General features: G+C 37.6%; 1 protein-coding gene across 1 annotated transcript in view; it reads right to left on the bottom strand.

Annotated features, from left to right (window-relative positions):
- Positions 1-27474, bottom strand: part of SPAG17 (sperm associated antigen 17) — a 238915-nt gene that overhangs the window by 85752 nt on the left and 125689 nt on the right. The window contains exons 19-23 of the mRNA XM_005542180.5: positions 20385-20563; positions 18673-18764; positions 6750-6989; positions 5682-5793; positions 4236-4388 (exon numbers count right to left, since the gene is read on the bottom strand). Coding sequence (XP_005542237.3) covers positions 4236-4388; positions 5682-5793; positions 6750-6989; positions 18673-18764; positions 20385-20563 — 776 coding nt within the window. The remainder of the gene's footprint in view (positions 1-4235; positions 4389-5681; positions 5794-6749; positions 6990-18672; positions 18765-20384; positions 20564-27474) is intronic.

The following is a 27474-nucleotide window of genomic DNA, read 5'->3' as shown; positions in this document are numbered from 1 at the left end:
TTCAATCTGAAAAGGCTACATAGTGTATAATTCCAACTACACGATATTATGGAGAAAGCAGAACTATGGACACAGTAAAAAGATCAGTGATTATCAGGGGTTAGGAAGGAGGGAGAGATGAATAGACAGAGCACAGATTTTTAGGGCAGTGAAACTTCTCTGTATGATACTATAATGGTAGACACATGGCCATTATACATTTGTTCAAACCCTTAGAATGCACAACACCAAGGGTAATGTAAACTATAGACTCTGGGTGATAATGTTATGTTAAGGTAGGTTCATCGACTGTAACAAATGTACCACTCTGGGTGAGGAATGTTGATAGTGGCGGAGGCTGTGCATGTGTACGGGAAGAGGATGCTGAGAAATCTCTGTAACTTCTGTTCAATTTTGTCATGAACCTAAAACTGCTATAAAAAATAAAGTCTGGTAAAGTAAAAAGATAATGCTTAATATCCAGTAGGGTTCAGTTCACGAAAATTGGCATCTTCATGCACTATTAATAAGAGAGTGTATTGGTAGAACCTTGAGAAGAAGAACGGGCAATAAGCCATTTAATGGAGTGGAGTGGACAGAGACAAGAGTATTAGTCAGAAGAAAGAAACCACTAAACAAACAGAACACATGCTCAGCGAAATATAAATTATAGAAAAGTTAGCTAAATGCTTGAATTTTTTAAAGTACATAAGGATATTTTGAAAAGCACTTTCTAGAATTTAAAAATATACTTTCCTAACCAAACCATTCATAATCAGTAGATGACTTGAAGGGAGAATGGTTACTTTTGAGATTCAAATGAGTTTCTTCGAAACTCAAGTGAAAAAATTATTTCAAAACAAAGCAGGCTAGGCACGGTGGCTCACACCTGTGATTCTGGCATTTTGGAAGGCTGAGGCGGGAGGATTGCTTGAACCCAGGAGTTTGAGACAGGCCTGAGTAACATGGTGAAACCCATCTCTACAAAAAATACAAAAGTTAGCCAGTCATGACGTGCCTTTAGTCCCAGCTACTTGGGAGGCAGAGGTGGGAGGATCCCTAGAGTCCAGGAGTTTGAGGCTGCAGTGAGCTATGATTGGGCCACTGCACTCTAGCCTCAGCAACAAAGTGAGACCCTGTCTATAAAACAAACAAAACGAAACTCAGAGCAAACATTTAAAGAGATAATATGTTTATATGAAAAACAACATGAAAAGGGCCTTTTTCTGAAAAAGGCCCGATAGTGATTGTTTTAGATTTTATAGGCCAGGTATATGGTGTTTATGACATTTTCTTCTTTGCTTTTGTTTCTTCAACTATTCTTTACAAATGCAAAAACAATTCTTAGTTCATGGGCCATACAAAAGACATAAAAGATTTGGAGGATAAACATATGCAAAGTGTGGCTTTTACAGAAGGAAAAAAGGAACAAATGAAGAAGAACAAAAATTAAATTAACAACCAAATTAAAATTTCCTGACCTAAAGCTGGAGCTTGAGTCTTAGATTACAAGGGCTCATCAACTTCTAATGTGAAAATTACAAGATGATGCAATAGCAACTATGAATCATAAAAAGAAAAGGATGACAACCCAAGGATCCTGTATCCAGCCAAGACGTCCTTCCAGATATCCAGAGACGCATAAACATTGAGAGGGCATACTATCGTGTGCCTCATGTGAAGAGAAAACTTGATAAAACTAAACAAAAATAAATAAACCAGGACAGAAATGGAAAAGAAGAAAGCAAGCAGTGGTGGGCAGTGACCATTCCTCTCTGCATCCTCATCTGTCTCCCTGTCTGTTGATCTGTTGTAGATCCATCTAGATCAGGGATTAGCAAACCTTTTCTGAAAAGGGCCTGATAGTAAATGTTTTAGGTTTTATAGGCCAGGTATATGGTGTTTACGACATTTTCTTCTTTGCTTTTGTTTTATGAACTATTCTTTACAAATGCAAAAACAATTCTTAGTTCATGGACCAAACAAAAACAGATTGTGGGGCAAATTTAGGTCAAAGTGTGCAGACTCCAGGGATAATTAAAGCTGAAATGAAAATGGAAGGTTTAATATTAGGGCTAAAAATGGGACATTAGCCAATAATTTAAAAAATAAAATAATTAAATTATTATACATATGAATATATAAATGTTTATATAAAAATAATATATACATACATGAATATATATACATACATGAACAACTATACAATATAAACATATTGGTAAATTGTTTACCAATTTATAGAAGAGTTAGCTAAATGCTTGAATTTTTTAAAGTACATAAGGATATTTTAAAAAGCACTTTCTAGAATTTAAAAATATACTTTCTCAACAAACCATTCATAATCAGTAGATGACTTGAAGGAAAGAATGGTCACTTTTGAGATTCAAATGAGTTTCTTAGCAACTCAAGTGAAAAAATTATTTCAAAACAAAGCAGGCTAGGCATGGTGGTTCACACCTGTGATTCTGGCATTTTGGAAGGCTGAGGCGGGAGGATTCGTAAATTGTTTACCAATATGTTTATATTGGTAAATTTATATACATATCTTCATGTAAATAAACATACATATCTTCATGTATGTTTATATTGTACACTTATTCATGTATGTATATATATTTATGTATCCAGCCAAGATGTCCTATTCATATAATTCTATGTAAACATACATGAAACTATGTATGTTTACATAGAATTTCATAAATATAACTAAATATATTGATTTATTTTGGTGGAAATCACCTAAGTATGCAAAACATGGAAATAAGTAAACTATAATTATATACCGATAAAAAATTAAATCATCAAAAAAATATTGCTTTCAAATAATATTTAATGAATATGAAAATGCTCATGAGGATAAAGTAAGAAAGAAATACATTATTAGCAGAGGTCATCACTGCGGTGGCAGAATTATAGGCAATGGTTATCTTCTTTAAGTATTTCCATATTTCTCAATTTTTAATAATCCATATATCTTTGTATCAGGTAAAACAAAGAAGTCATTTAAAATTTTCTGTGCTAAGTTTTTGGGAACATTCACACCTATCAAACATCGTGTTCTTTCTCTAGCAAAGGGCTCAGAGGAAAAAAAACATTGTGTTCTTACCTTGGGTTTAGAAAATGTCACTAAACTCATATGTGAAATTTAGTTATTGGTCATATCACTAATTTTCTTTTCCTTCCTTCCTTCCTTCCTTCCTTCCTTCCTTCCTTCCTTCCTTCCTTCCTTCCTTCCTTCCTTCCTTCCTTCCTTCCTTCCTTCCTTCCTTCCTTTCTTCCTTCCTTCTTCCTTTCTTTTTTTTTCAGCATCTCTCTCCATTATCCAGGCTGGAGTGCAGTGGTGCGATCTTAGCTCTGCAACCTCTGCCTCCAGGGTTCAAGTGATTTTCATGCCTCAGCCTCCTGAGTGGCTCACCACCACGCCTGACTAATTTTTGTATTTTTTGTAGAGACAGGGTTTTGTCATGTTGGTCAGGCTGGTCTCGAACTCCTGAGCTCAAGGGATAAGCCCGCCTCAGCCTCATTACAGGCATGAGCCACTGCGCCCTGCCCTTATATCACTAATTTGAGTTGAATACATTTAGTAACTCATTTTCTTTTGCAGGTATAATCAACACCATACTGGACAAGAAAGAAGCAATTAATTTATCTTAATGATGTTTCCTGGTACAATGGTGTTACGAAGTTTCATGGTGTTTTATCAATGGACATCCATTTGCAGCTCTCATTTCCAAGCAGGTAATGACTCTCATGGTCAAATGTATGGTTTTTCCTTGTCTTTACAACCTAATATATTTGGTGTTACAGAGCATTAAGTGATAGAGCATAGGAAGAAACCTCATCATTGCAGTGCCTATTGGAAAGAAGCTGAAACTATGGAATCACTGCGAAAGGACCTGCATCTTCGAGAACTCAGTTGGTACAAGTGCATAAACCAAAATTAAGGGCAGAATAGACATGACAAACTCAATGATTGCTCCATAAAGATGACCAGTCTGGGTAGACTCTGTATCAAACAACTGGAATCAAAAGCTCGGTGCCCAGAGGAACAAAAGCCAAATAAGCAGCCCACTACGATGTACTATGTGTATAATAACATATTATAATACAGAATGTCAAAATACCTCAGTTACCATGTGGAAAAATTCCATGTGCTAAGGGCAAGAGGTCCATATGTATTATGTGTCAGGTAGATGCGTTCAGCGCATTGCTTAAGCATTAACCTCCACTGGCACAAAGATGCAGCTGCTTACCTGTTTCAAGATTTTGTTCCTCATCTTCTTCTTCTTCCTCTTCTAAATAATAGTCCCCTTTCTCTTCCTTTTTCACAATTTCCTTAGGGTCATTTAAATGAATTATAAAATTGTGCTTGTCCTTTATCACTCTCACTTTGATAAAAGTTGGGCCTGAGGAGGAACCATAGAATAGAAGATGGGCGATTAGGATGCCACATTAAGCTCCTCAACAAGATGGTTACACAATGCTCCACAGAAACCAACACAGGAACAGAAAACTAAACACTACATGTTCTCACTTAGGAATGGCAGCTAAACATTGAGAACACATGAACACAAAGAAGAGAACAATAGACACCAGGGCTATTTGAGGGTGAGGGGAGGGTGAGGACCAAAAACTACCTGCCAAGTACTCTGTTTATTACCTAGGTGATGAAATAATATGCAGACCAAACCTCTGCAATATGTAATTTACCTATAGAATCAACCTGAATATGTATCCCTGAAACAAAAATAAAAAGGCAGCATAGAATATAAACCAGGGAGGGGAAATGCCTAGAGATGTCAACACCTCTATAAGACAAAGCCTAAGGAAATAAAGTAATGGTGGAATTCCAGGCATAAATGGCAGGGAGACCAAGGAGGTATTTGCAGGCCTTTTAGTCACATTTCAAACCCAATTTCAGAAGAGAAAATGAACTGGCTGAGGCAATGTATGCCTATAATCAATATTATGATTCATCAAATGATATAATTAATGTGAAATGGTTTTGCGACTTCTAAAAATTATGTGTTAGTTTTGGTAGCTATTATTATTATTGTGGTAGTTAATAAAAATTTTTCCAACAACGCTTTCTCTTTTTTAGTGTTCAGACCCATTTTTTTTTGTTTAAAAAAAAAAATTGGCTATCTCCTCTCAATTTGGATTGAGCTATCAACCCTCAAAACTGACAGAACTAGGAGAAAATACTGAATTCACTATCAATCACCTGAAACTTATATGCATTGTACGCTTATGCAAATCTTAGTAAGAGCTACAATAGGTGGATGTTGGGAGTAGGTTCCAAGCTCTGTGCTCAAAAGCCACACCAGAAAAATGCAATAAACTCACAGAATGTGCTTGGTTTCTGGGATAACAAGGTGTGCTGTAATGAAAATTATTACTTAATTGCTTATTGCAGTTACTATTACTTTTTACCAATTGTATGGAAGTATTTTAATATTTTAACAACTAGAATGGTCATATTAGCATGTATCAGTTAAACTCTTGACTGACCTATGCCTTGTAGAGTCAATTACAATAGAAGAAAGTGTGAAGTCTGAAAATGCTGACTGTGGCACCTAAATGTATTGTAGGGGACAGAATAACACTCTCGCCTATGAAACTCAGGAGTAGAGGGCCCCTGGTTATCTGAAATGCATTATTATCTTTCCAGTCATTAACCGGTTGCTTTCAAAATGTACCTTTTTCAAACATTGTCTTTTCCACTTCAATCTGCCCACCATCAGAAGGATACAGGTAGTAATTTGACCCCGAGATTTGAGTAGGTATATTTCCCATATTGTATCCGTGAAACTAGAAGAGAAAATATCATGCTTTGAATGTGAAGCTTCAATAGACAAAAATCAACTTATCAGTGTTAGCCAACTAAAGTTGCCAGAAGCTTAATTTCGCTAAGTATGTCTGTCACTTTGCAGACTCAGAGGCCAGTGTTCATATTATTTTTAGAAACATCTATGGTGTTATAACAGGCAGAATTAAAGATATTATGTTAAACTCTGTTCATCGGTACATTCTCATAACCTAGTGAAAATTGAATTATCATACTATTGTCAAGGCAGTTCAAGAAGAAATCAAGTTCTCATTCACTGGTTGTTAATTTTCTGTTTAAAGTGAACTGATGCTGGGGAGAGTGGACACTCCACTTAAGGAGGTCATATGTAGAAGATATTTTTTACTGAGTGTTGCTAACAGAGGTCCAGGGGATTTAATGCATGCTAAAACTTGAGAACAACTGGTTTAGAGGAGTAGCTACAAAGCACAGGGGCTGTTAGATTTCTTTCCATTTTTTTTTTTTTCCCATTAGGTTTTCCTCATAACAGCTAGCTGAGAGAGAATTGGCAAAGGGAAGCTTTCACAAAAGCATACAAGCCAGAAACATGATTGCCCACAAAGAGACAACAAAATGTAGTCAGCAAGTGTCATCGTCTGAGACAGAAAAAGCCAACTTTTGTGTTCACTTATTTACATATAAGAGTACTTCTGTGTCAAATTTCTACCTTTACTGACCTTAGCTAGGTTCGTGGCACTCAAATGAAAAGTGACCTGAGGCTGTTTTCATCTTGATGATTGACTAGAAACAAGGTTCTAGACATCAGGGGTGGAATACAGGTTTGAGCTCACTGATACCAGAAGAAACCCTAGGCCTACTGTGGTGGCAGTAAAAACAAAAGAATCTTACAATAGCTGTATTTTCCCAAAACAAATAGGAATAGCCCAAAGAGACTAAGTTTTACAGAATTGGAGCGTACTGAGTAAGTTATCTCAGGTTCTGGTTGGTGGGGGGACTCTTCTATTACTTCTTGGACCTTGATTGGTTCTTCTTTAGATTTCTCCTTGTGAGCTGGTTTTCTCTTCAAAGACCTACTATCTTCTTTCTCTACATTATCCTTGCCTTTCTTTTTACCAGCTTCTTTGCTCTTCTTCTCTGCTTTCTTTTCTTCCCTTAAGCGCTCCTCTTCTGCTAATCGATCTTGCTCTTCTTTCCATGCCTGTAAACACATTTAAGAAATTTAAATTTAACAAGATTTTGAAATGCTTAAACATAGGTCCCATTCAGGTTCATTTTGGAGAATATTTAACATGATTTTTGTTAGTGTATCTCTGACAAATCAAAATACTGAACTAGAAACCTTGACGTCATCCTTGATTCTCTTTCTCACTCAACTTCTGTCTACTAAATCCCGCCAATTCTCCCTTAGAGATGTCTCCTCACTTCAGCTTCTTCTCTCATGGTTTATTTTGCAATTTCCTAGGTTCAGGTCTTCATTATCTTTAGCCTGGACCATTGTAGCAGCCTCTTAACTGGTCTCCCAGTCTCCTATCCTTCACATGAGTCTGATCTTTAATTTAGGTCCTAAAGATAGTTTATTAGCAATGTGGAAGACTAGATGTTCAGAGAAACATACTTGGGACAAAATAATTCAAAAATGATGGATAAAATAGGTAAAATGATGGGGGGTAAGTCTCCCATAAGCACTCCTAACCACAAGCCTGTCCTCACATAGACTTGTGGCCAAAATATAGATTACCTTAACATTTTACTTTAAAACAGTTATTGAAGCAGGAAAATAGGGTCTAGAGGCAGGGAACAAAAGGCTGATTCACACTTCAGCAATGACAGGAAATGTCCTCTGCTAGGGTGTAGGTCAAGTAAATGACTTTGTAACTTTACTTCGTTCTCTCCATTTACATAGAGCGTACCCCAAGTAACCAATGGAATCCTCTAGTGGGTATTTAAATTCTCAATAATTCTGTAACGGGGTCTTTGAGCTCCTATGCCTGGAACCATTCCCACACTGTGGTGTGTACTTTCATTTTCAACAAATCCCTTCATTCCTTCCTTCCTTTGTTTGTGCATTTTGTTCAGCTCTTTGCTCAAGATGCCAAGAACCTGGACTCGTCCACCGTTAACATTATGATTTGATATAAGCTCACAAATGAAAATCACAAAACACGCAGAAGTAAACCACTTTGAGTAAGAAACAAACTGTGAAATCATATCTACAAAAACCTCAGATATTGTAATTACCAAATAGAGAATATAAGGTAAGTTTTAAAACATGCTCAAATAAATAAAAAGAAGTATTAAAAGCATAAGTAAGAAAGAGAGGATTATCAAAAATGGCAAGGTGAGTTTGAAAGACTTCTTGAAAATGGAACTGAATTTTTGAAAAGGCAGTATTTGAACAGATAATGCCTGAGACATTTAGAGAGTTGAAGAAAGACGTTCATACTAACATTAAGGAAGACCAAGAAATCAAAAGCAGGAAATAACATTGGTGTATTGGACTTAGCTCATATTAACTTAAAAGAGTTTATTGTTAAATTTTTAGAAAATTTGTGAGCCAACTGTTAACAATGATCATCATCTAAAAATTATATAAATTTGCAATTAAGAAAATATTAAAAACAAATGCAATAAAGACGCAAAACTTACCACAATGTAAGTATTTTGTGACATTTCACTATTGTCTATGCTCTGGAGTTTATTTATGTCAATTGTAATGGTATCATGACAACATTATATGATGGTGTGCTACTGCATAGCACTGCCAACGTCAGTGTTGTCATATAGTAGCTTGAAATCAGCTATTGTAGGGGTACTTACACTACAAACACCAGCAAATGCTACAAGTCAGGACTGATTGATTGTTTATTATCTAGATTTAAGGAAGTGATGGAGATCATGTTAATAATGCAGAATTGATTGTTTATTATCTAGATTTAAGGAAGTGATGGAGATCATGTTAATAATGCAGACTAGCTGTTATATTGTTACTAGCACAGAAAGGTGAGGAAATAGTCTTCCATTATTAAAAAACGATTACTTGACTCAGCAAAAAAGTTGCTAATGTTATTGACAAATGAGTGACATATCCTTTCTTTGTTTCACTTTTGTCTTACTTGTTAACATAAATAAAAATATCAGCTTTCATATTAGAACTAAATGTGTTTATCAATTGTAACCATAGCTTGGCTAAGGATACAACAGTTTAGCAAAAATCAATTTGCAGAAATCAAAATGCTATTTGGAATTTATGGGTCGCTATATGGAATTTACATAAATAATATTATATGCTTTATTATTACATGTAAATTTTGTATTATATATATACTCTATATCAGAAACATTTATAACTTATGTACATATATGTATACTTTTGTTTTCCTAGAGTGCTACTGCTTAAGCATTTACCAGCACACCACTGAATGTTTTCAAAGCAGCTAGAGAGAAAAGATAAACTGTTCACTTTGGGAGGCCAAGGCAGGCAGATCACAAGATCAGGAGTTTGAGACCAGCCTGGCCAACATGGTGAAACCCCATCTCTACTAACAATACAAAAATTAGCTGGGTGTGGTGGTGGGCGCCTGTAATCCCAGCTACTCAGGAGGCTGAGGCAGGAGAATCGCTTGAACCCGGGAGGCAGAGCTTGCAGTGAGACGAGATGGCGCCACTGCACTCCAACCTGGGCAACAGAGCAAGACTCTGTCTCAAAAAAAAAAAAAAAAAACCTGTCTATGAAAGAATGACAAATTAGATGGACAGTCAACTTGTTAACACCCACAATGTGTCAGCAAGGAAAATGTGGAAAAATATCTTAAGAGTTGATATGGTTTGGATTTGTGTTCCTGCTCAAATCTCATGTCGAATTATAATCCCCAGTGTTGGAGGAGGAGCCTGGTGGGAGGTGATTGGATCATGGGGGCAGATTTCCCCCTTGCTGTTCTTGTGATAGTGAGTGAGCTCTCAGGAGATCTGGTTGTTTAAAAGTGTGTAGCACCTCCCCCTTCATTCTCTTCCTCCTGCTCCACTCATGCAGGATGTGCCTGCTTTCCCTTCCCCTTCAGCCAGGATTGTAAGTTTCCTGAGGCCTCTCCAGGCATGTTTCCTGTGGAGCCTGCAGAACCGTGAGCCACTTATATCTCTTTTCTTAAAAAATTACCCAGTCTTAGGTAGTTCTTTATAAAAATGCGAGAACAGACTAATACAAGAGTGATAAGAGGAAATAAAAAAGCCAACCAAGAATTTTATAAATGAAAACTATGTTTAATGAGTAAGGGCAAAATAAAGTCATTTTTCAGATAAGTAAAAACTGAGTTTAATAGCAACTGTGATATTGGGGTATAATAAGAAACAGATATTTGGTCATCTTTCCTGGCTCCTGGCACAGAGCCCCTAAGTCCCTTGGAATTTCATAAGTGATAGGAGCATCTTTTGCTCTAATGAGGCAACTCTTGTCATGTTCTTCAGGATAGGATGTGGGCTGTCCAGAAAGACCAAACCTTGATTAGAAGTTTGGGACTTTCAGCCTCATCCCCAAACCCCTCAGGAGGGAGGAGGAGCCAGAGATTGAGTTAATAATCTATCACGCCTGCATGATGAAACTTCCATAAAAACCCCTAAACGACAGGGTTTGGAGAGCTTCTGAACTAAGATGGTGAATGCATCCAAGCTCTGGGAGAATGACACACTCCAATTCCATGGGGACAGAAGCTCTTGTGCTTGCGACTCTTCTGGATCTTGCTGTATGTACCACTTTATCTGGCTGTTCATTTGTATCCTTTATAATATCTTTTTATTATCAACCAGAATAGTAAGTACAGTGTTTTCCTGAGTCTTATGAGACATAAGCTTTCTAGCTAGTTATCAAACCCAAGGAGGTGATTGTGGAAACCTCCAAATGAGTAGCCAAGTCAGACAGAAGTGTGCGTACCCTGGGTACCCAAAAATTGTTACTTGCGATTGGCATCTGAAGAGGAAGCAGTCTTGTGGGAGTGAGTTAATCTACAAGGTCTGTGCTAACTTTGGGTAGTTAGTATCAGAATGGAATTTCATTGTAGAACACCCAATTGGTGTCTGGAAAGTTGCAGATTCAGTTGGTGTGGCGAAAAAACACCCACAAATTTACTGTCAGAAGTATTGTGAGTAAAACAGTTCATAGCAACAAACCCCCAGTAGAAGAACTTCTAGAGCAAAGACTCCTGAAACATAAAGAAGAAATGCCCAAGGAAACAAATGGTAAGCATGGAGATAAAGCTAAAACAACATTGACCATGTAAGACAATTACAATGAGGTCAGGCACGGTGGCTCACGCTTGTAATTCCAGCACTTTGAGAGGCCCTGGAGAAGGTTTGCTTGAGCCCAGGAGTTCGAGACCAGCCTGGGCAACATAGTGAGACTCCATCTCTACAAAAAATTAAAAACTTAGCTGGGCATGGTGGCACACTGCTATAGCCCTAGCTACTTGGCAGGCTGAGGCAAGAGGATCATTTGAGCCCAGGAATTTGAGGCTGCAGTGAGCTATGATCATGCCACTGCACTCCAGCCTGGGTGACAGAGCCAGACTCTGTTCCTAAAACAAAAAGTAATAAATAAATAAATAAATGAAACAATTACAATGATAATGTTTAATTTGTAGGAAGACAAAAAAAATCAAGATAAAACTTAAGCATCAGTTTAAATCATTTTAATAGTTCCTGGAATTGTTCTGAAAGAAAAAAATATTTTGTTAAGTTTAGATTTCATTAAATTATACTGAAATTAAGTTAAATTGAAATGATATAACAAGTTAAATTTCTACAGCAATCACTAGTAGGAAGAAAAATTGCATACATATTAAACTTTTCCTATAAATGGCCAGAGAGTCAATATTTTAGGGCCAAGAGGCAATATCAAGGACATCCATGTAGGTACTTATGCAATGAGAGAGAAAAGAAATTTATACAACTATTTTACTGACAAATAATTGAGTACAATTTTTAGTAACAAGAAAAATAGAATTCTTTTTTTGTGTTGGGGGGATAACATTTCACTTATTTAGAGTGAAAATCAAAGTTCCATATTATCAAAGTGATTGCAAAATGAAAAGAGGAAAATAAACTTAATACAAAGAAAGCAAGAAAGGAGGAAAAGAAAGGATCATAGAGAATATATAAAATACAAAATAGGTTAGTTGAATAAATCCCAAACACGTCATTAATCAGAATAGATAAAATGGAGTCTACTTTCCTGCTAAACATCAGTGTTCATCAGACAAGACTTTTAAACATCTAGTTTGTAGTCCTTGTTTATAAGAAACACACTTAAAATATAGTTTTTGTTGCTCTTGTGAATAAAATTTATTATTTGTAATGTTTTCTAATTGGTTATTGCTGGTGAATAGGAATGCCAGTGATTGTTTTCAATGTTCATCTTGTCTACACCTGCACTTCCTCAATTCTTTTTAAAGTCAACACAGAGTGACATCAGCGAGATGGTGGAATAGGACTTTCCAGAACTCATCCCTCACAGAAACACGGATTTTAACAACTACCCACACATGAAAATACCTTCACAAGAGCTAGGAAACCCAGGTGAGAGAGTATAGCATCTTAATGTAGCTTGGAATTAAGAAGACACAGGCTGGTATCTGCAGATCACCCCTCCACACCTGCCCCAGTGCCAGGCCAGCCCCTGCAGACTCAGGCTCTAGGCCCACCTCACTGTCAGGCCCACTTCAGTGGTCCCATCATTCAGGCTGCCTCTAGCACCAAGCTGGCTCCCCGTGGCCCCAGGCTTCAGGCCTGCTCCGGTAGACTCAGCCTGTAGGTCCTTCCCAATGCTAGGACAGTTCTCAGATCCCAGACTTCAGGCTGGCTCATGCAGATCCAGCTTCCAGGCCCTCGTCATTGCCAGGCCAGCACCTATGCTTTCCAGTTGCAGACTGGCTACTGCTGACTCAGGACCCAGTCTGCCTTAAAACCAGGCAAAACTCTGCAGCCCCAGACTCCAGACTGGCGAGTGCAAAACCTATCCTCCAGGAACCCCCGGCACCTGTTAGTATCCAAAAACTCAGCCTCCAGGCCGGCCCTGTGAACACAGACTCCAGACTTGCTTAGTGCCAGGTCATCCCCTGTGGCACCAGGTTTCAGACCAGCCCCTGAGGCCTCATGTTCCAGCAGACACGAGGTCCAGGACTGCTCTAGCAGACTGAGGTTCCAGGTCCATCCCAATAGACCCAAGCACTGGGCTGGTTCCTGTGAACCTCGGTTCTAGGGTCACCCCTGCAGAGTCAGGTTGCAGGCTGACCACATGGTTCTAGGACCCAGGCCTGTCCTCATGGCTCAGCACCACGTCAGCCCCATGCTCCAGGCTGGTGCCCAAAGCCCCAGGCTCCAGTGGACCCAGGCTTGCCTCCATGGACTCAGGCTCCATGCCCATCCTTGTGGACCTATTTGTAGGCCCATCCAAGTCTCTGGCCAGTTCCTGCAGACTCAGGCTCAAGGTCTGCTCCAGTGTCAGGTCAGCACTCAAGGACCCAGGCTCCAGGCCCACCTCAGCCTGGAAGTTGAACCCTGTCAACAGATTTACCCCAGTGGACTCTGGTGACAGGCTGGCTGCTGTGGATTCATGATCCAGGCTTGTCAGAACAGACCCAAGCTGCAGGCCCACCTCAGCAGACCCAGGCTTCAGGCTCAAGCCTTCAAACCCAGAAAAGATAAATAAAACAATTCAACTTTCTGTTAAAAAATTAATGAAACTAAATTTGTTTTTCAAAAAAATAAACATGAATAAACTTTTAGCTTAACTAAAAAAAAGAGAGAGGACTCAAATAAATACAATTGGGAATAAAAGAGGAGACATTACAAACAGTACCACAGAAATACAAAGAATCAGCCAGGCGCGGTGGCTCACGCCTATAATCCCAGCACTTTGGGAGGCTGAGGTAGGTGGATCACGAGGTCAGGAGTTCAAGACCAAACTAGCCAATATGGTGAAACCCCCTCTCTAATAAAAATACAAAAATTAGTCAGGCGTGGTGGTGCCTGTAGTCCCAGCTACTCGGGAGGCTGAGGCAGAAGAATCGCTTAAACCTGAGAGGCAGAGGTTGCAGTGAGCCGAGATCGCACCACTGCACTCCAGCCTGGGCGACAGAGCGAGACTCCATCTCAAAAAAATACATATATAAAAATAAAAATAAATAAAATAAAATACAAAGGATCACAGAGGGTACTATGAATAATTACACACTAATGAATTGATAACCTAGATGGAATGAATAAATTCCTAGAAGCATACAACTTACCGAGATTGAGTCATGAAGAAATATAAAACTGAACAGACAAATAACAATGAAGAGACTGAATCCGTAAGAAAATGTCTCCCATCATGAAAAGCCCAGGACCTGATGGCTTTACTAACGAATTATCTCAAACATTTAAAGAACTAATACAAATTCATCTCACTCTATGAAAAAAATTAAAGAGAAGAGAATACTTCCAAACTCATTTTATGAAGCCAACATTACCCTGATACCAAAGCTAAACAAGGACATTGCAAGAAAATAAAATGACAGGCCATTGTCCCTGGTGATGTTAGATGCAAAAATCCTTCAAAAAATTCTAGTAAACTGAATTCAACAGCATATTTGAAAGGCTCATTCTTCATGATTAAGTGTGATTTATTCCTGGGATGCAAAGATGATTCAACATATTCAAGTCAATATATGTGACACGCCATATTACAAAATGAAGGATAAAAATCACATGATCATCACAATAGATGTGGAAAAAACATATGACAAACTCAAATATCCTTTCATAATAAAAACTCTCAACAAAGTAGATAAAGAAGAAATGTGGTAGATAAAGAGGAAATGTATCTCAACACAATAAAAATGTCCATGCTACCCAAAGTGATCTACAGATTCAATACAATCCCTATCAAAATTCCAATGTCATCTTTTCATATAAATAGAAAAAAATCCTAAAACTTGTAGGGAATTACCAAAGACTCCTAATTGCCAACACAATCTTGAGCAAAAATAAAAATGCTAGAGGTACTGTTACAGTAGGTAGCTAGTCAGGCATGAGCAGGGCAGATGAGGGCTGCCACCCATTACACACAACAGGAATGCCAGATGACCATTAGGTGATGGCCAGGCAGTTGTTAACTGTCTCTCTAAAATAATAATTGGTCACAGCTGGTGCCAGGGAAGGGGCATCTTCCAGTAGATGGAAAACACCTGAAACTGGTGATCAGCAGCTTCCCAGTGAGACCTCAGGAGTTGGGTGAGTGGGCTCAAAAATGTGCGTTAAGAGGCAAAATAGTGGAGTTTAACTGGTATATTAACTTCCTCTAGGAATGTTAGACTGGTAAGGGAAGAACGCCTCAAGTGAGCATGCATACAACTCCAGAAATCATACTATGCCTGCTCCCCTCCCAAATGCTAGCAGGCCACTGCACATGTGGACAGCCCACCCCAAGGGAAGAATCATGGGAGAAGTAATGCAAGACCCTGGAGTATGCCAACATTTAAAACACCAAGTCAAAACGTCAAACTGTGCACTTGATCTCTCAAGTCACCTGCTCAGCCCTCTTCCAAGTGTACTTTATTTCGTTTCATTCCTGCTCTAAAGCTTTTTAATAAACTTTCAATTCTGCTCTAAAACTTGCCTCAGACTCTCCTTCTGCCTTATGCACCTGAGTTGAATTCTTTCTTCTGAGGAGGCAAGAATTGAGGTTGCTGCAGACCCATATGGATTTGCCACTGGTAACAGTATCACACTACCTGATTTCAAAATGGTTAGCTATAAAGCTATGGTAATCAAGACACCATGGTACTGGCATAAACACACAGACCAATGGAATACAATAGAGGGCCCATATGTAAATGCACACATGTACAGTCAATTCATATTCAGCATAGATGCCAAGAACACAAAATTGAGGAAGACCAAGTTTTTCAATAAATGGTGTTGGGAAAACTGGATATCCACATGCAAAAGAATGAAATTACACTCTTATCTAATGTCCATGCATAAAAAACAACACCAAATGGATTAAAGACGTAAATGTATGTCCTGAAATTATGAAACTACTAGAAGAAAACACAAGAGAAATCTCCATCACATTGTTCTGGGCAATGATGTTTTGAATATGACCTCAAAAGCACAGGCAACAAATGCAAAAATAGACAAATGGCATCACATTAGACTAAAACCTTCGCACAACACGAAAACAATCAACAAAGTGAAGAAACAACCTATGGAATACGACGTAATATTCGAAAACCTGCAACCGATAAGAAGTTAATATCTAAAAATATACCTAAGGTACTCAACTCAGTAGCAAGAAAACAAATAACCTAATTAAAAAATGAGCAAAGGACCCAAGCAGACATTTCTCAAAAGAAGGCTTACAAACGTCCCACAGGTTCAGGAAAAAAAAGCCCAGCATAACTAATCAGCAGGGAAATGCAAATTAAACTCATGATGCAATATCATCTCACACCTGACAGAATGGCTATGAGAAAAAAGACAAGATAATAAATGTTGGGGAGGATGTGGAGAAAAGAGAACCATGGTACACTGATGATGGGAATGTAAATTACCACAGCCACTATTGAAAGCAGTATGGCGGCTCCTCAAAAATTAGAATTAGAACTACCACATAATCCAGCAATCCCACTTCTGGATATATATCTAAAGGATCTGAAATCAATATCTTGAGAAGGTATCTGCATACTCATGTTTATTGCAGCATTATGTACAATAGCCTAGATATGGAATCAACCTAAACATCCATCAACAAATAAATGAATAAAGAAAATGTGAGATACACACAATGGAGTACTATTTTATGTATATATTCTATAATACTATGTATACATATATTACATTATGTACATACTACATTATGTATTATGTATGTACATATACACAAAATACGTAATACATATTATATAATATATAGTATAATTAATATAGTGTTATATATAGTGTAAATACAATACTATTATAATATATAAACCATATAATATATACTATTATAATATATAAACGATTATAATATATAAAAGTATATATAGACACACACACACACACACACACACACACAATGGAATACTATTCAGCCTTTAGAAAGAAGAAAATTCTGTTATTTGCGGCAACATGGATGAGCCTGGGGGACATTATATTAAATGAAATAAGCCAGGGACAGAAACACAAATAGCACATGATCGCACTTATATGTGGACTCTAAAAGAGCTGAACTCACAGAAACAGAGAGTAGAATGGTGGTTACCAGGGGCTGCAGGAAAGGGGATCGGAAAGACGTTGGTCAAAGGTTGTGAAATTTCAGTTAGACAGGAGGAATACATTCAAGAGATCTATTGTACAACATGATGACTATAGTTAATAACAATGAAATGTATACTTGAAAATTGCTAAGAAATTAGATTTTAAGTATTCTTGCCACATAAAAATAATAACTATGTGAGGTGATGCATATGTTAATTAGCTTGATTTAGCCATTATATAATATGTACATAATTCAAAACGTTACGTTGTACACCAGAAATATATACCATTTTTCTCAGTTAAAAAATAAGTAACAAAAATAAGTTTTTATAAGCCAACATAACCTTAATACCAATGCTTGTTAATAATAACACAAAAGTCTATAGACCAATTTCATTCACCATGGATATAAAAATTCCAAATAAAATGCTATCAAATCAAACCCAGATTTTTATGGAAATAACAATATGCCATGAACATATAGTACCGTAATTTTTATCCATTATGTATGTAAAGATGTTCCCAGGAGATTATTAAAATTAAAATTACTAGGTTCTACTCTCAAAGATGCAGTTAGGATGGAGTAAAGGAATGTGAATTTTACTAAGTCCCTCCTCCCACCAGACACCCTTAGGCAATTATGATGTATGTAGTTATGTGGGATGAGAACTAAACTTAAGGAAACCATGAATTTTTTTATAGAAATGCAAATGCAACTTCTGTTGTTAAATCAATCTCTATAATTCAATATATCAACAAAAGAGGAAAATTAACATATATTAGTCTCCAAACAAATAAGAGAGTTTAAAAATTAACAAAATTTGGCAGCAATTAACAATAAAGTTGATGGTATAGCATATAATTTTCTTTACTATTAATATCCAGAAACCAGAGGCTCATCAAAATTAATCAACTTTGTTTAAATGTTTATTGAATTCTCATAGGGGTGGGGAAGTTGGCTCTTGCTTACCCAGTATTAAAGCTTGCAACAAAGCTATCATAATTAAAATAGTATGGTACATGCATAGGAATAATTAGGTGACTGAAACAGAATACAACATTCAAAATTGAATTCAAAGAATAAATGGGTGCCTAATATGCGATCTAATCAGCACCCAAATTCAGTGGGGAGAATTAATGTTATATTTAATTAAAAAGTACTAGTAACATAGCCTATCTGGACAAAGAAAAAGTAAGACCTTTACATTATACTATATAAAAATACATTTTAGATAGATATCCAAATATTAAAAAAATCTATAAAAATATTCTAAGAGAATGCATAAAAATATATATGTATATCTCAAAGTGGAATCAACCCAGTAGAATCAATAACATAAAAGCCCTTAAACCATAATGGGAAAAAAATAACAGAGTTTTTCAAAAACTGTTTAAAAATAAGCTATAACATACACACAAAAACGCACAAATAGCACAAATCAAACACTCCTGTAAGTACCAGCAGGTCAAAAAGAGATGGTCTCCGGCTTCCAGGAAGCCATCCTCATGCTTCTTGCCAATCACTACTGCCCCAAAGGCAGCCACTATCCTGTTCTGTAATACTTTAGTTCAGTTTTGCCTGTTTTTAAACTTTATGTAAGCTGGATTACCTTGAGAGAGCCTTCTAAAATGAAAGGAATCTTTTCCTTCTCTTTTTCTTTTTCTTGATCTGATATCTCTGTTTTGCTGATTCCTTTGTAACCTATAATCAGACACAATTAAACTTCTTAGTAACTCTTAAATAAGATATCATAGAAGGACCAAATCTCTGGGTTAGATGAGATCTCAAAGGCTTTCAAGTTCAACTTCTCATTTATTTATCTCTGATTTTTTTCTTGCCATCTCTAGAATGAACATCTGAAATGGAACTGAGCCACATCAGTGACGGGGAGCTCAGTTTCTGGGGACAGTTCATTCCATTCTCAGTGTATTGATACGTTGCAGCTTTTATTGAACTGCGGTCTCTCTCTCTGTAAAGCTTTCACCTAATAATCCTAGTTTACCACTTTAAGACTACACCGAACAAATCTAATGTTTCCATCCACATTGAAGCCCTTCTCTTGCCATTGTAGTCATTCTATTTTGAAGACTTATATTTTTCTGTACTTGAGAGACCTGAAATTGAATGCAATATCTACCAGGTACATCCAATACCAAATTAACCATTATCTAGATTTTCACAGGTTTTTGGTCTTTTCAGTAGTATTATAAAGAAAAGGCAGTAAACTCACATTTTTTTATCTTACTAATAGGCAGGTGTGGCCCTAGACGTGAGTATTAGAGGGCAGCCCTACCCATTTTTTTAAAAAATGTAGTCCTATCTATTTCTTTTTCTTTTTCTTTTTTTTAGGTACTTAATGCTCTCCTTCTGGGTCCCCATCAGGACCCAGAACTGATAGATTATACAACCATTTTGGTCGATATGGTAAACGGTTCATCATTAACTTGGTTTTATATGGTTTACTTTAAAATCATGCCAGGTACAAACTCCTTTGGTAATTGATAGAGGTTGCCAAAATTTTGGAAGTTATGTAGCGTTGCTCCTTTATGAGAAATCCCTCTCACTTTGGCTATAATAAATGAATATTATTAACAAGGAGTCCATTTTCTTTGAACAAACAATGAAATATGATTATTTTCTAGATGAATTATCTCATTGTTTCACTTCTTTATCAAGTATCTTTCTAAAAGTCTATTTTACTCTGTCACCGTCTTCCCCTTCTGCCCACAGCCTCAAGGCCACAATAACACAACATAACCACCACCACAACATCATCATCAACAAAGGTATATATTGATCCAATATCCTGTCAAGTACCGGCCACAGGCCTCCAAAAATCTCTTTCCCTATTATCTTTAGATTCCTACTCCCAGTTAGTCTTGGGACCCTTCTGTATGCTGTTCTAAGAAAGATCTTGTTTTAATCTCACTTTTGGATTCTATAATTGTTCAAATAGATATCTATTAACTCTGAATTTACTTCTTATGTTGTCAACAAATCTTAGATAGCTTAATTTACCAATCCTACCAATAAAGGCATTTGGCATTTCTCTAACATGTAACATTTGATCTGCACAACAGATGGAATCTTCCAGATTTGACAAGAAGTGGGGTCAATATAAACAAATATTCTATTATTGCACTCAGGTACAATCCCATATTTGGAATGCAGCTACTCTATTTACTAGAGAAAGTGAAGAATCACAGGAACTTTTTTGAGTAATTCTTTTTAATGCTGAAATATTCAGAGTCTTGATTAAATTAAGAGATAGAAGAATGTTCTTGAATTTTATTCCACGTGTAAGTTGAACTGGTTACTTACTTTTAGATTTTTTAAGGGAAAAGATTTTGCTAGCAGAAGTAAGTCTGGCATTAGCAGATTTCAATTCCAGCTCAGCTTTGGTCCTGATGATTTCCTCATTCATTTTAGATTCCTGATATATAGCTTCTTCTTTTGTAATCCAATCTTGAATAGATTTTGCAACAAGTTCCAAATAATTCCTAAACAAAACAACAACAAATGTCAATTTACTATGAAAATCAATAAATACTAAAGATATTGACTGTGTAAATAAACTTTTTGCTCATGTTGCAAATATAATGAGTTTGAATATATCTTAGATGTATTTTGCACAAAATAGTCAAATACAAATATCCCATGAGCATATGAAAAAATGCCCTTCATCCACAGTTAAAGACATGTAAATTTAAAAATGAGATCTTTCATCTGACTCACTAGGCTTTGGGTTTAAGAAATAAAAAAAGAAATGAGATCTTTCCACCAAAGTGAAGGATTAACAAGTTTAATAATACCAAGAGGTAATGACAGTTTGAAGAGATGATCACTTTCACCACTGTTAGTTGGAGAATAATATAATTCAATCTCTTTTTCAGGCAATTTTATAGCACATTAGGAACTTTTAAAATTGATGACCAGTTAATACTCACTGGATTAACTAAATCACTATAGCTTTGCTATGAAGCTTACTGACCTTATGAATATGCACATCTTAAATACTATTCTCTAACTGTTTGTGTGTTTATGCTTTCATTGGCAATTTGTTGCTTACCAACAGTCATATTTGTTCCCAAATTCATTCACATCATTTATATTGACTAGTGTAATTATTTAAATTAGATGTTATATATACTTATATGAATGTCCAAAGAGAGTTGTTTCTGAGGACATTAGTTTTAAGATTTAGATTTCACAATAAAAATTAGTTATTGTCAAATTATGTGAAAGTGAGGCTTAAAGTTTTGAAAAAATAAAGCTAGATGGATTATATACTCAGGTTGTTTAATAGTTTTAATTCTTCATCCTTTTTGGAGAAATAAACTATAAATGTAAAATATGAATTATGGGGGTACCCAACATCTTCATTTAGAAGGTAATAGATATCTCAAACTCAACATGTCCCCAAATGAACTCTGGATCTACTCCAACCTGCAGCATCCAAATTCTCTGGCATTTTTAGTTGATGCAAGTCTACACTTCCAGTTAAACAGGTCAAATACCCTGATGTTCTCCTTTATTACTCTTATTTTCTATTTCCTTTTTTTTTTTTTTTTTGAGACTGAGTCTTGGTCTGTCACCCAGGCCGGAGTGCAGTGGTGCAACCACTCAGTTCACCTCAACCTCCGCCTCCTGGGTTCAAGCAATTCTCCTGCTTCAGCTTCCCAAGTAGCTGGGATTACAGGTGCCCGCGACCATGCCCGGCTTCTTATTTTCTTATATTCTTCCAATCTGTCAGGAAATCTAAATTACTGTGTAAAATTATTTAAAAATAATAAAAAAATGTATTTATAATATATTCAAAATCTGCTGACTTCTCACTACCCTTACTGTTATTGCCCTGGTCTAAGCCATTACCATCTCTCGCTAGGATTTCTGCAATAGCCTCCAACTGGTTTCCCTGCTCCTACCCCCAAAGTATATTCTCAACATAGCAACTAGGATGATCCTTGTAACTCTTAAGTCAGATCATGTCTTTCCTCTGCTCAGACCTTTTTAATGAGTCTGCATGTCAAATAAAAATCAGAATACTTACAAGTAATCTACACCAAGGAAACATAGACTTATATATACAGCTCAAGCAGTCTTCAAATGAGAGAGCAAAATAAATATTAAGCATGCAGTGATTCGGAAAGCTTACCACACATAGGTGCTTTCTGAAATATTTACTCACAAATGTAATCCAGTTGCATTAAAAAAATAAATCAGAGAAATAAGACAACATTGGATATAAGTTAAAAGGTCAAGAAAAAAAGCAGTACAATTTACAATTAAATGTAACTATGCTATTAATTTGTGATTAGAAACTATTACTTTACAATGAGAAACAATAGTTCTAGACAATTCCAAAATGAGAAGTAGGGATTTGTTGGGGGTAAATGGAATTATGTTAAATTAAAATTTTTTTTTTGCAAAATAATATTAGTACTCATTAACTCCAGATATGAGATAAAAATATATCAATGTTATTTAAAAAGGTAAGTATAACCTCTAGCAGAATATAAATAGAATGTATAACTTTTTAAAATTCACACACTCAGAATAAACTTAGAATATTCAATCTAACAAAAGAAAATAGATTAATACTACATAGAAATTTATTTATAAAATTAAATGGTAAGAATAAAACAAAATGCATTACCAATAAAAGTAAAAGTGAATGGATTAAATTCTTTAGCATTTAAAATACTAAAATTTATTTTAAATTATTATTAAAATCCTTTAAAACACATAGGCTATCAGAGTAAAAAAATGCAAGCTACTATTTATTTATTTATTTTTGACAAGGTCTTGCTCTGTCACCCAGACTGGAGTGCGGTGGTACAATCATGGCTCACAGGTGCCTCAAACTTCTGGGCTTGAGAAATCCTCCCAGTTCACACTCCCAAGTAGCTGGGACCACAGGTGTGCACCACCAGACTCAGCTAATTTTTGTATTTTTTTGTAGAGACGGGTTTTGCCATGTTGCCCAGGCTGGTTTCAAACTCCTGTCCTCAAGTGAGCCTCCTGCCTTGGCTTTCCAAAATGCTGGGAATACAGGCATGAGCCACTGGGCTGGCCTCAAAGTGCTATTTAAAAGAGATGTACATACAAACGAAATTATGCAGAAAGATAGAAGTGTGGCAGATTGCAGACTAAGAAGCCAGAAGCCTAGGTCTTTGATGACTTTTACGAGCGGTTGTACTAGCTCTGAAGCACTGCCCAAGTCCAGATTTCTTGCTACAGGAGAAAAGTAATCCTCTTCTTAGTTTAACCCCGGTAGTCAACTTTACATTAACCTAGTGAAATACAATACCTACCTGACGTATAAAATGACTGGGAAAGTTATACCAACAAATTCTTATATAAAGAAAGACTATCCAAAAATATTAATATCAAACATTATTAAATACAAGGTAGAAAGTATTAAAGGGAACACAGAGGGGCATTTTATCAGATTGATAAAAGTCCTCAATTAAGAAGGATTCAAAAATAAATTTGCACACACGTTACACATGTCAAAATAATAGAAAGGGGAGTAGATAAATCCATAATCATAAAAAGATATGAAAGGGGCGGAGCAAGATGGCCGAATAGGAACAGCTCCAGTCTCCAACTCCCAGCGCGAGCAACACAGAAGACCGGTGATTTCTGCATTTTCTTTTTTTTTTTTTTTTTTGAGATGGAGTCTTGCTCTGCCGCCCAGGCTGGAGTGCAGTGGCCGGATCTCAGCTCACTGCAAGCTCCGCCTCCCGGGTTCCCGCCATTCTCCTGCCTCAGCCTCCCGAGTAGCTGGGATTACAGGCGCCCGCCACCTCGCCCGGCTAGTTTTTTGTATTTTTTTTTTTAGTAGAGACGGGGTTTCACCGTGTCAGCCAGGATGGTCTCGATCTCCTGACCTCGTGATCCGCCCGTCTCGGCCTCCCAAAGTGCTGGGATTACAGGCTTGAGCCACCGCGCCCGGCCGATTTCTGCATTTTCAACTGAGGTACTGGGTTCATCTCACTGGGGAGTGCCGGACGATCGGTGCTGGTCAGCTGCTGCAGCCCGACCAGCGAGAGCTGAAGCAGGGCGAGGCATTGCCTCACCTGGGAAGCGCAAGGGGGAAGGGAATCCCTTTTCCTAGCCAGGGGAACTGAGACACACAACACCTGGAAAATCGGGTAACTCCCACCCCAATACTGCGCTTTAAGCAAACAGGCACACCAGGAGATCCTATCCCACACCTGGCCGGGAGGGTCCCACACCCACGGAGCCTCCCTCATTGCTAGCACAGCAGTCTGTGATCTACCGGCAAGGCAGCAGCGAGGCTGGGGGAGGGGCGCCCGCCATTGCTGAGGCTTAAGTAGGTAAACAAAGCTGCTGGGAAGCTCGAACTGGGTGGAGCTCACAGCAGCTCAAGGAAACCTGCCTGTCTCTGTAGACTCCACCTCTGGGGACAGGGCAATAACAAACACAGCCGAAACCTCTGCAGACGCAAACGACTCTGTCTGACAGCTTTGAAGAGAGCAGTGGATCTCCCAACACGGAGGTTGAGATCTGAGAAGGGACAGACTCCCTGCTCAAGTGGGTCCCTGACCCCTGAGTAGCCTAACTGGGAGACATCCCCCACTAGGGGCAGTCTGACACCCCACACCTCACAGGGTGGAGTACACCCCTGAGAGGAAGCTTCCAAAGCAAGAATCAGACAGGTACACTCGCTGTTCAGAAATATTCTATCTTCTGCAGCCTCTGCTGCTGATACCCAGGCAAACAGGGTCTGGAGTGGACCTCAAGCAATCTCCAACAGACCTACAGCTGAGGGTCCTGACTGTTAGAAGGAAAACTATCAAACAGGAAGGACACCTACACCAAAACCCCATCAGTACATCACCATCATCAAAGACCAGAGGCAGATAAAACCACAAAGATGGGGAAAAAGCAGGGCAGAAAAGCTGGAAATTAAAAAAATAAGAGCGCATCTCCCCCGGCAAAGGAGTGCAGCTCATCGCCAGCAACGGATCAAAGCTGGACGGAGAATGACTTTGACGAGATGAGAGAAGAAGGCTTCAGTCCATCAAATTTCTCAGAGCTAAAGGAGGAATTACGTACCCAGCGCAAATAAACTAAAAATCTTGAAAAAAAAGTGGAAGAATTGATGGCTAGAGTAATTAATGCAGAGAAGGTCATAAATGAAAGAGATGAAAACCATGACACGAGAAATACATGACAAATGCACAAGCTTCAGTAACCGACTCGATCAACTGGAAGAAAGAGTATCTGCGATTGAGGATCAAATGAATGAAATGAAGCGAGAAGAGAAACCAAAAGAAAAAAGAAGAAAAAGAAATGAACAAAGCCTGCAAGAAGTATGGGATTATGTAAAAAGACCAAATCTACGTCTGATTGGGGTGCCTGAAAGTGAGGGGGAAAATGGAACCAAGTTGGAAAACACTCTTCAGGATATCATCCAGGAGAACTTCCCCAAACTAGTAGGGCAGGCCAACATTCAAATCCAGGAAATACAGAGAACGCCACAAAGATACTCCTCGAGAAGAGCAACTCCAAGACACATAATTGCCAGATTCACCAAAGTTGAAATGAAGGAAAAAATCTTAAGGGCAGCCAGAGAGAAAGGTCGGGTTACCCACAAAGGGAAGCCCATCAGACTAACAGCAGATCTCTCGGCAGAAACTCTCCAAGTCAGAAGAGAGTGGGGGCCAATATTCAACATTCTTAAAGAATTTTCAACCCAGAATTTCATATCCAGCCAAACTAAGTTTCATAAGTGAAGGAGAACTTTACAGATAAGCAAATGCTTAAAGATTTTGTCACCACTAGGCCTGCCTTACAAGAGACCCTGAAGGAAGCACTAAACATGGAAAGGAACAACCGGTACCAGCCATTGCAAAAACATGCCAAAATGTAAAGACCATCGAGGCTAGGAAGAAACTGCATCAACTAACGAGCAAAATAACCAGTTAATATCATAATGGCAGGATCAAGTTCACACATAACAATCTTAACCTTAAATGTAAATGGACTAAATGGTCCAATTAAAAGACACAGACTGGCAAACTGGATAAAGAGTCAAGATCCATCAGTCTGCTGTATTCAGGAGACCCATCTCACACGCAGAGACATACATAGGCTCAAAATAAAGGGATGGAGGAAGATTTACCAAGCAAATGGAGAACAAAAAAAAGCAGGGGTTGCAATACTAGTCTCTGATAAAACAGACTTTAAACCATCAAAGATCAAAAGAGACAAAGAAGGCCATTACATAATGGTAAAGGGATCAATTCAACAGGAAGAGCTAACTATCCTAAATATATATGCACCCAATACAGGAGCACCCAGATTCATCAAGCAAGTCCTTAGAGACTTACAAAGAGACTTAGACTCCCATACAATAATAATGGGAGACTTCAACACTCCACTGTCAACATTAGACAGATCAACGAGACAGAAAGTTAACAAGGATATCCAGGAATTGAACTCATCTCTGCAGCAAGCAGACCTAATAGACATCTATAGAACTCTCCACCCCAAATCAACAGAATATACATTCTTCTCAGCACCACATTGTACTTACTCCAAAATCGACCACGTAATTGGAAGTAAAGCACTCCTCAGCAAATGTACAAGAACAGAAATTATAACAAACTGTCTCTCAGACCACAGTGCAATCAAACTAGAACTCAGAACTAAGAAACTCAATCAAAAACGCTCAACTACATGGAAACTGAACAACCTGCTCCTGAATGACTACTGGGTACATAACGAAATGAAGGCAGAAATAAAGACGTTCTTTGAAACCAATGAGAACAAAGATACAACATACCAGAATCTCTGGGACACATTTAAAGCAGTGTGTAGAGGGAAATTTATAGCACTAAATGCCCACAAGAGAAAGCAGGAAAGATCTAAAATCGACACTCTAACATCACAATTAAAAGAACTAGAGAAGCAAGAGCAAACACATTCGAAAGCTAGCAGAAGGCTAGAAATAACTAAGATCAGAGCAGAACTGAAGGAGATAGAGACACAAAAAACCCTCCAAAAAATCAATGAATCCAGGAGTTGGTTTTTTGAAAAGATCAACAAAATTGACAGACCACTAGCAAGACTAATAAAGAAGAAAAGAGAGAAGAATCAAATCGACGCAATTAAAAATGATAAAGGGGATATCACCACCGACCCCACAGAAATACAAACTACCATCAGAGAATACTATAAACACCTCTATGCAAATAAACTGGAAAATCTAGAAGAAATGGATAATTTCCTGGACACTTACACTCTTCCAAGTCTAAACCAGGAAGAAGTTGAATCCCTGAATAGACCAATAGCAGGCTCTGAAATTGAGGCAATAATTAATAGCCTACCAACCAAAAAAAGTCCAGGACCAGATGGATTCACAGCTGAATTCTACCAG

Source organism: Macaca fascicularis, chromosome 1 (genome assembly GCF_037993035.2).
Source record: "Macaca fascicularis isolate 582-1 chromosome 1, T2T-MFA8v1.1".
In the NCBI taxonomy this organism is placed as follows: domain Eukaryota; kingdom Metazoa; phylum Chordata; class Mammalia; order Primates; family Cercopithecidae; genus Macaca; species Macaca fascicularis.
Note: the sequence above shows the minus strand (reverse complement) of the source record. Positions and strands in the feature narration are given on the sequence as shown.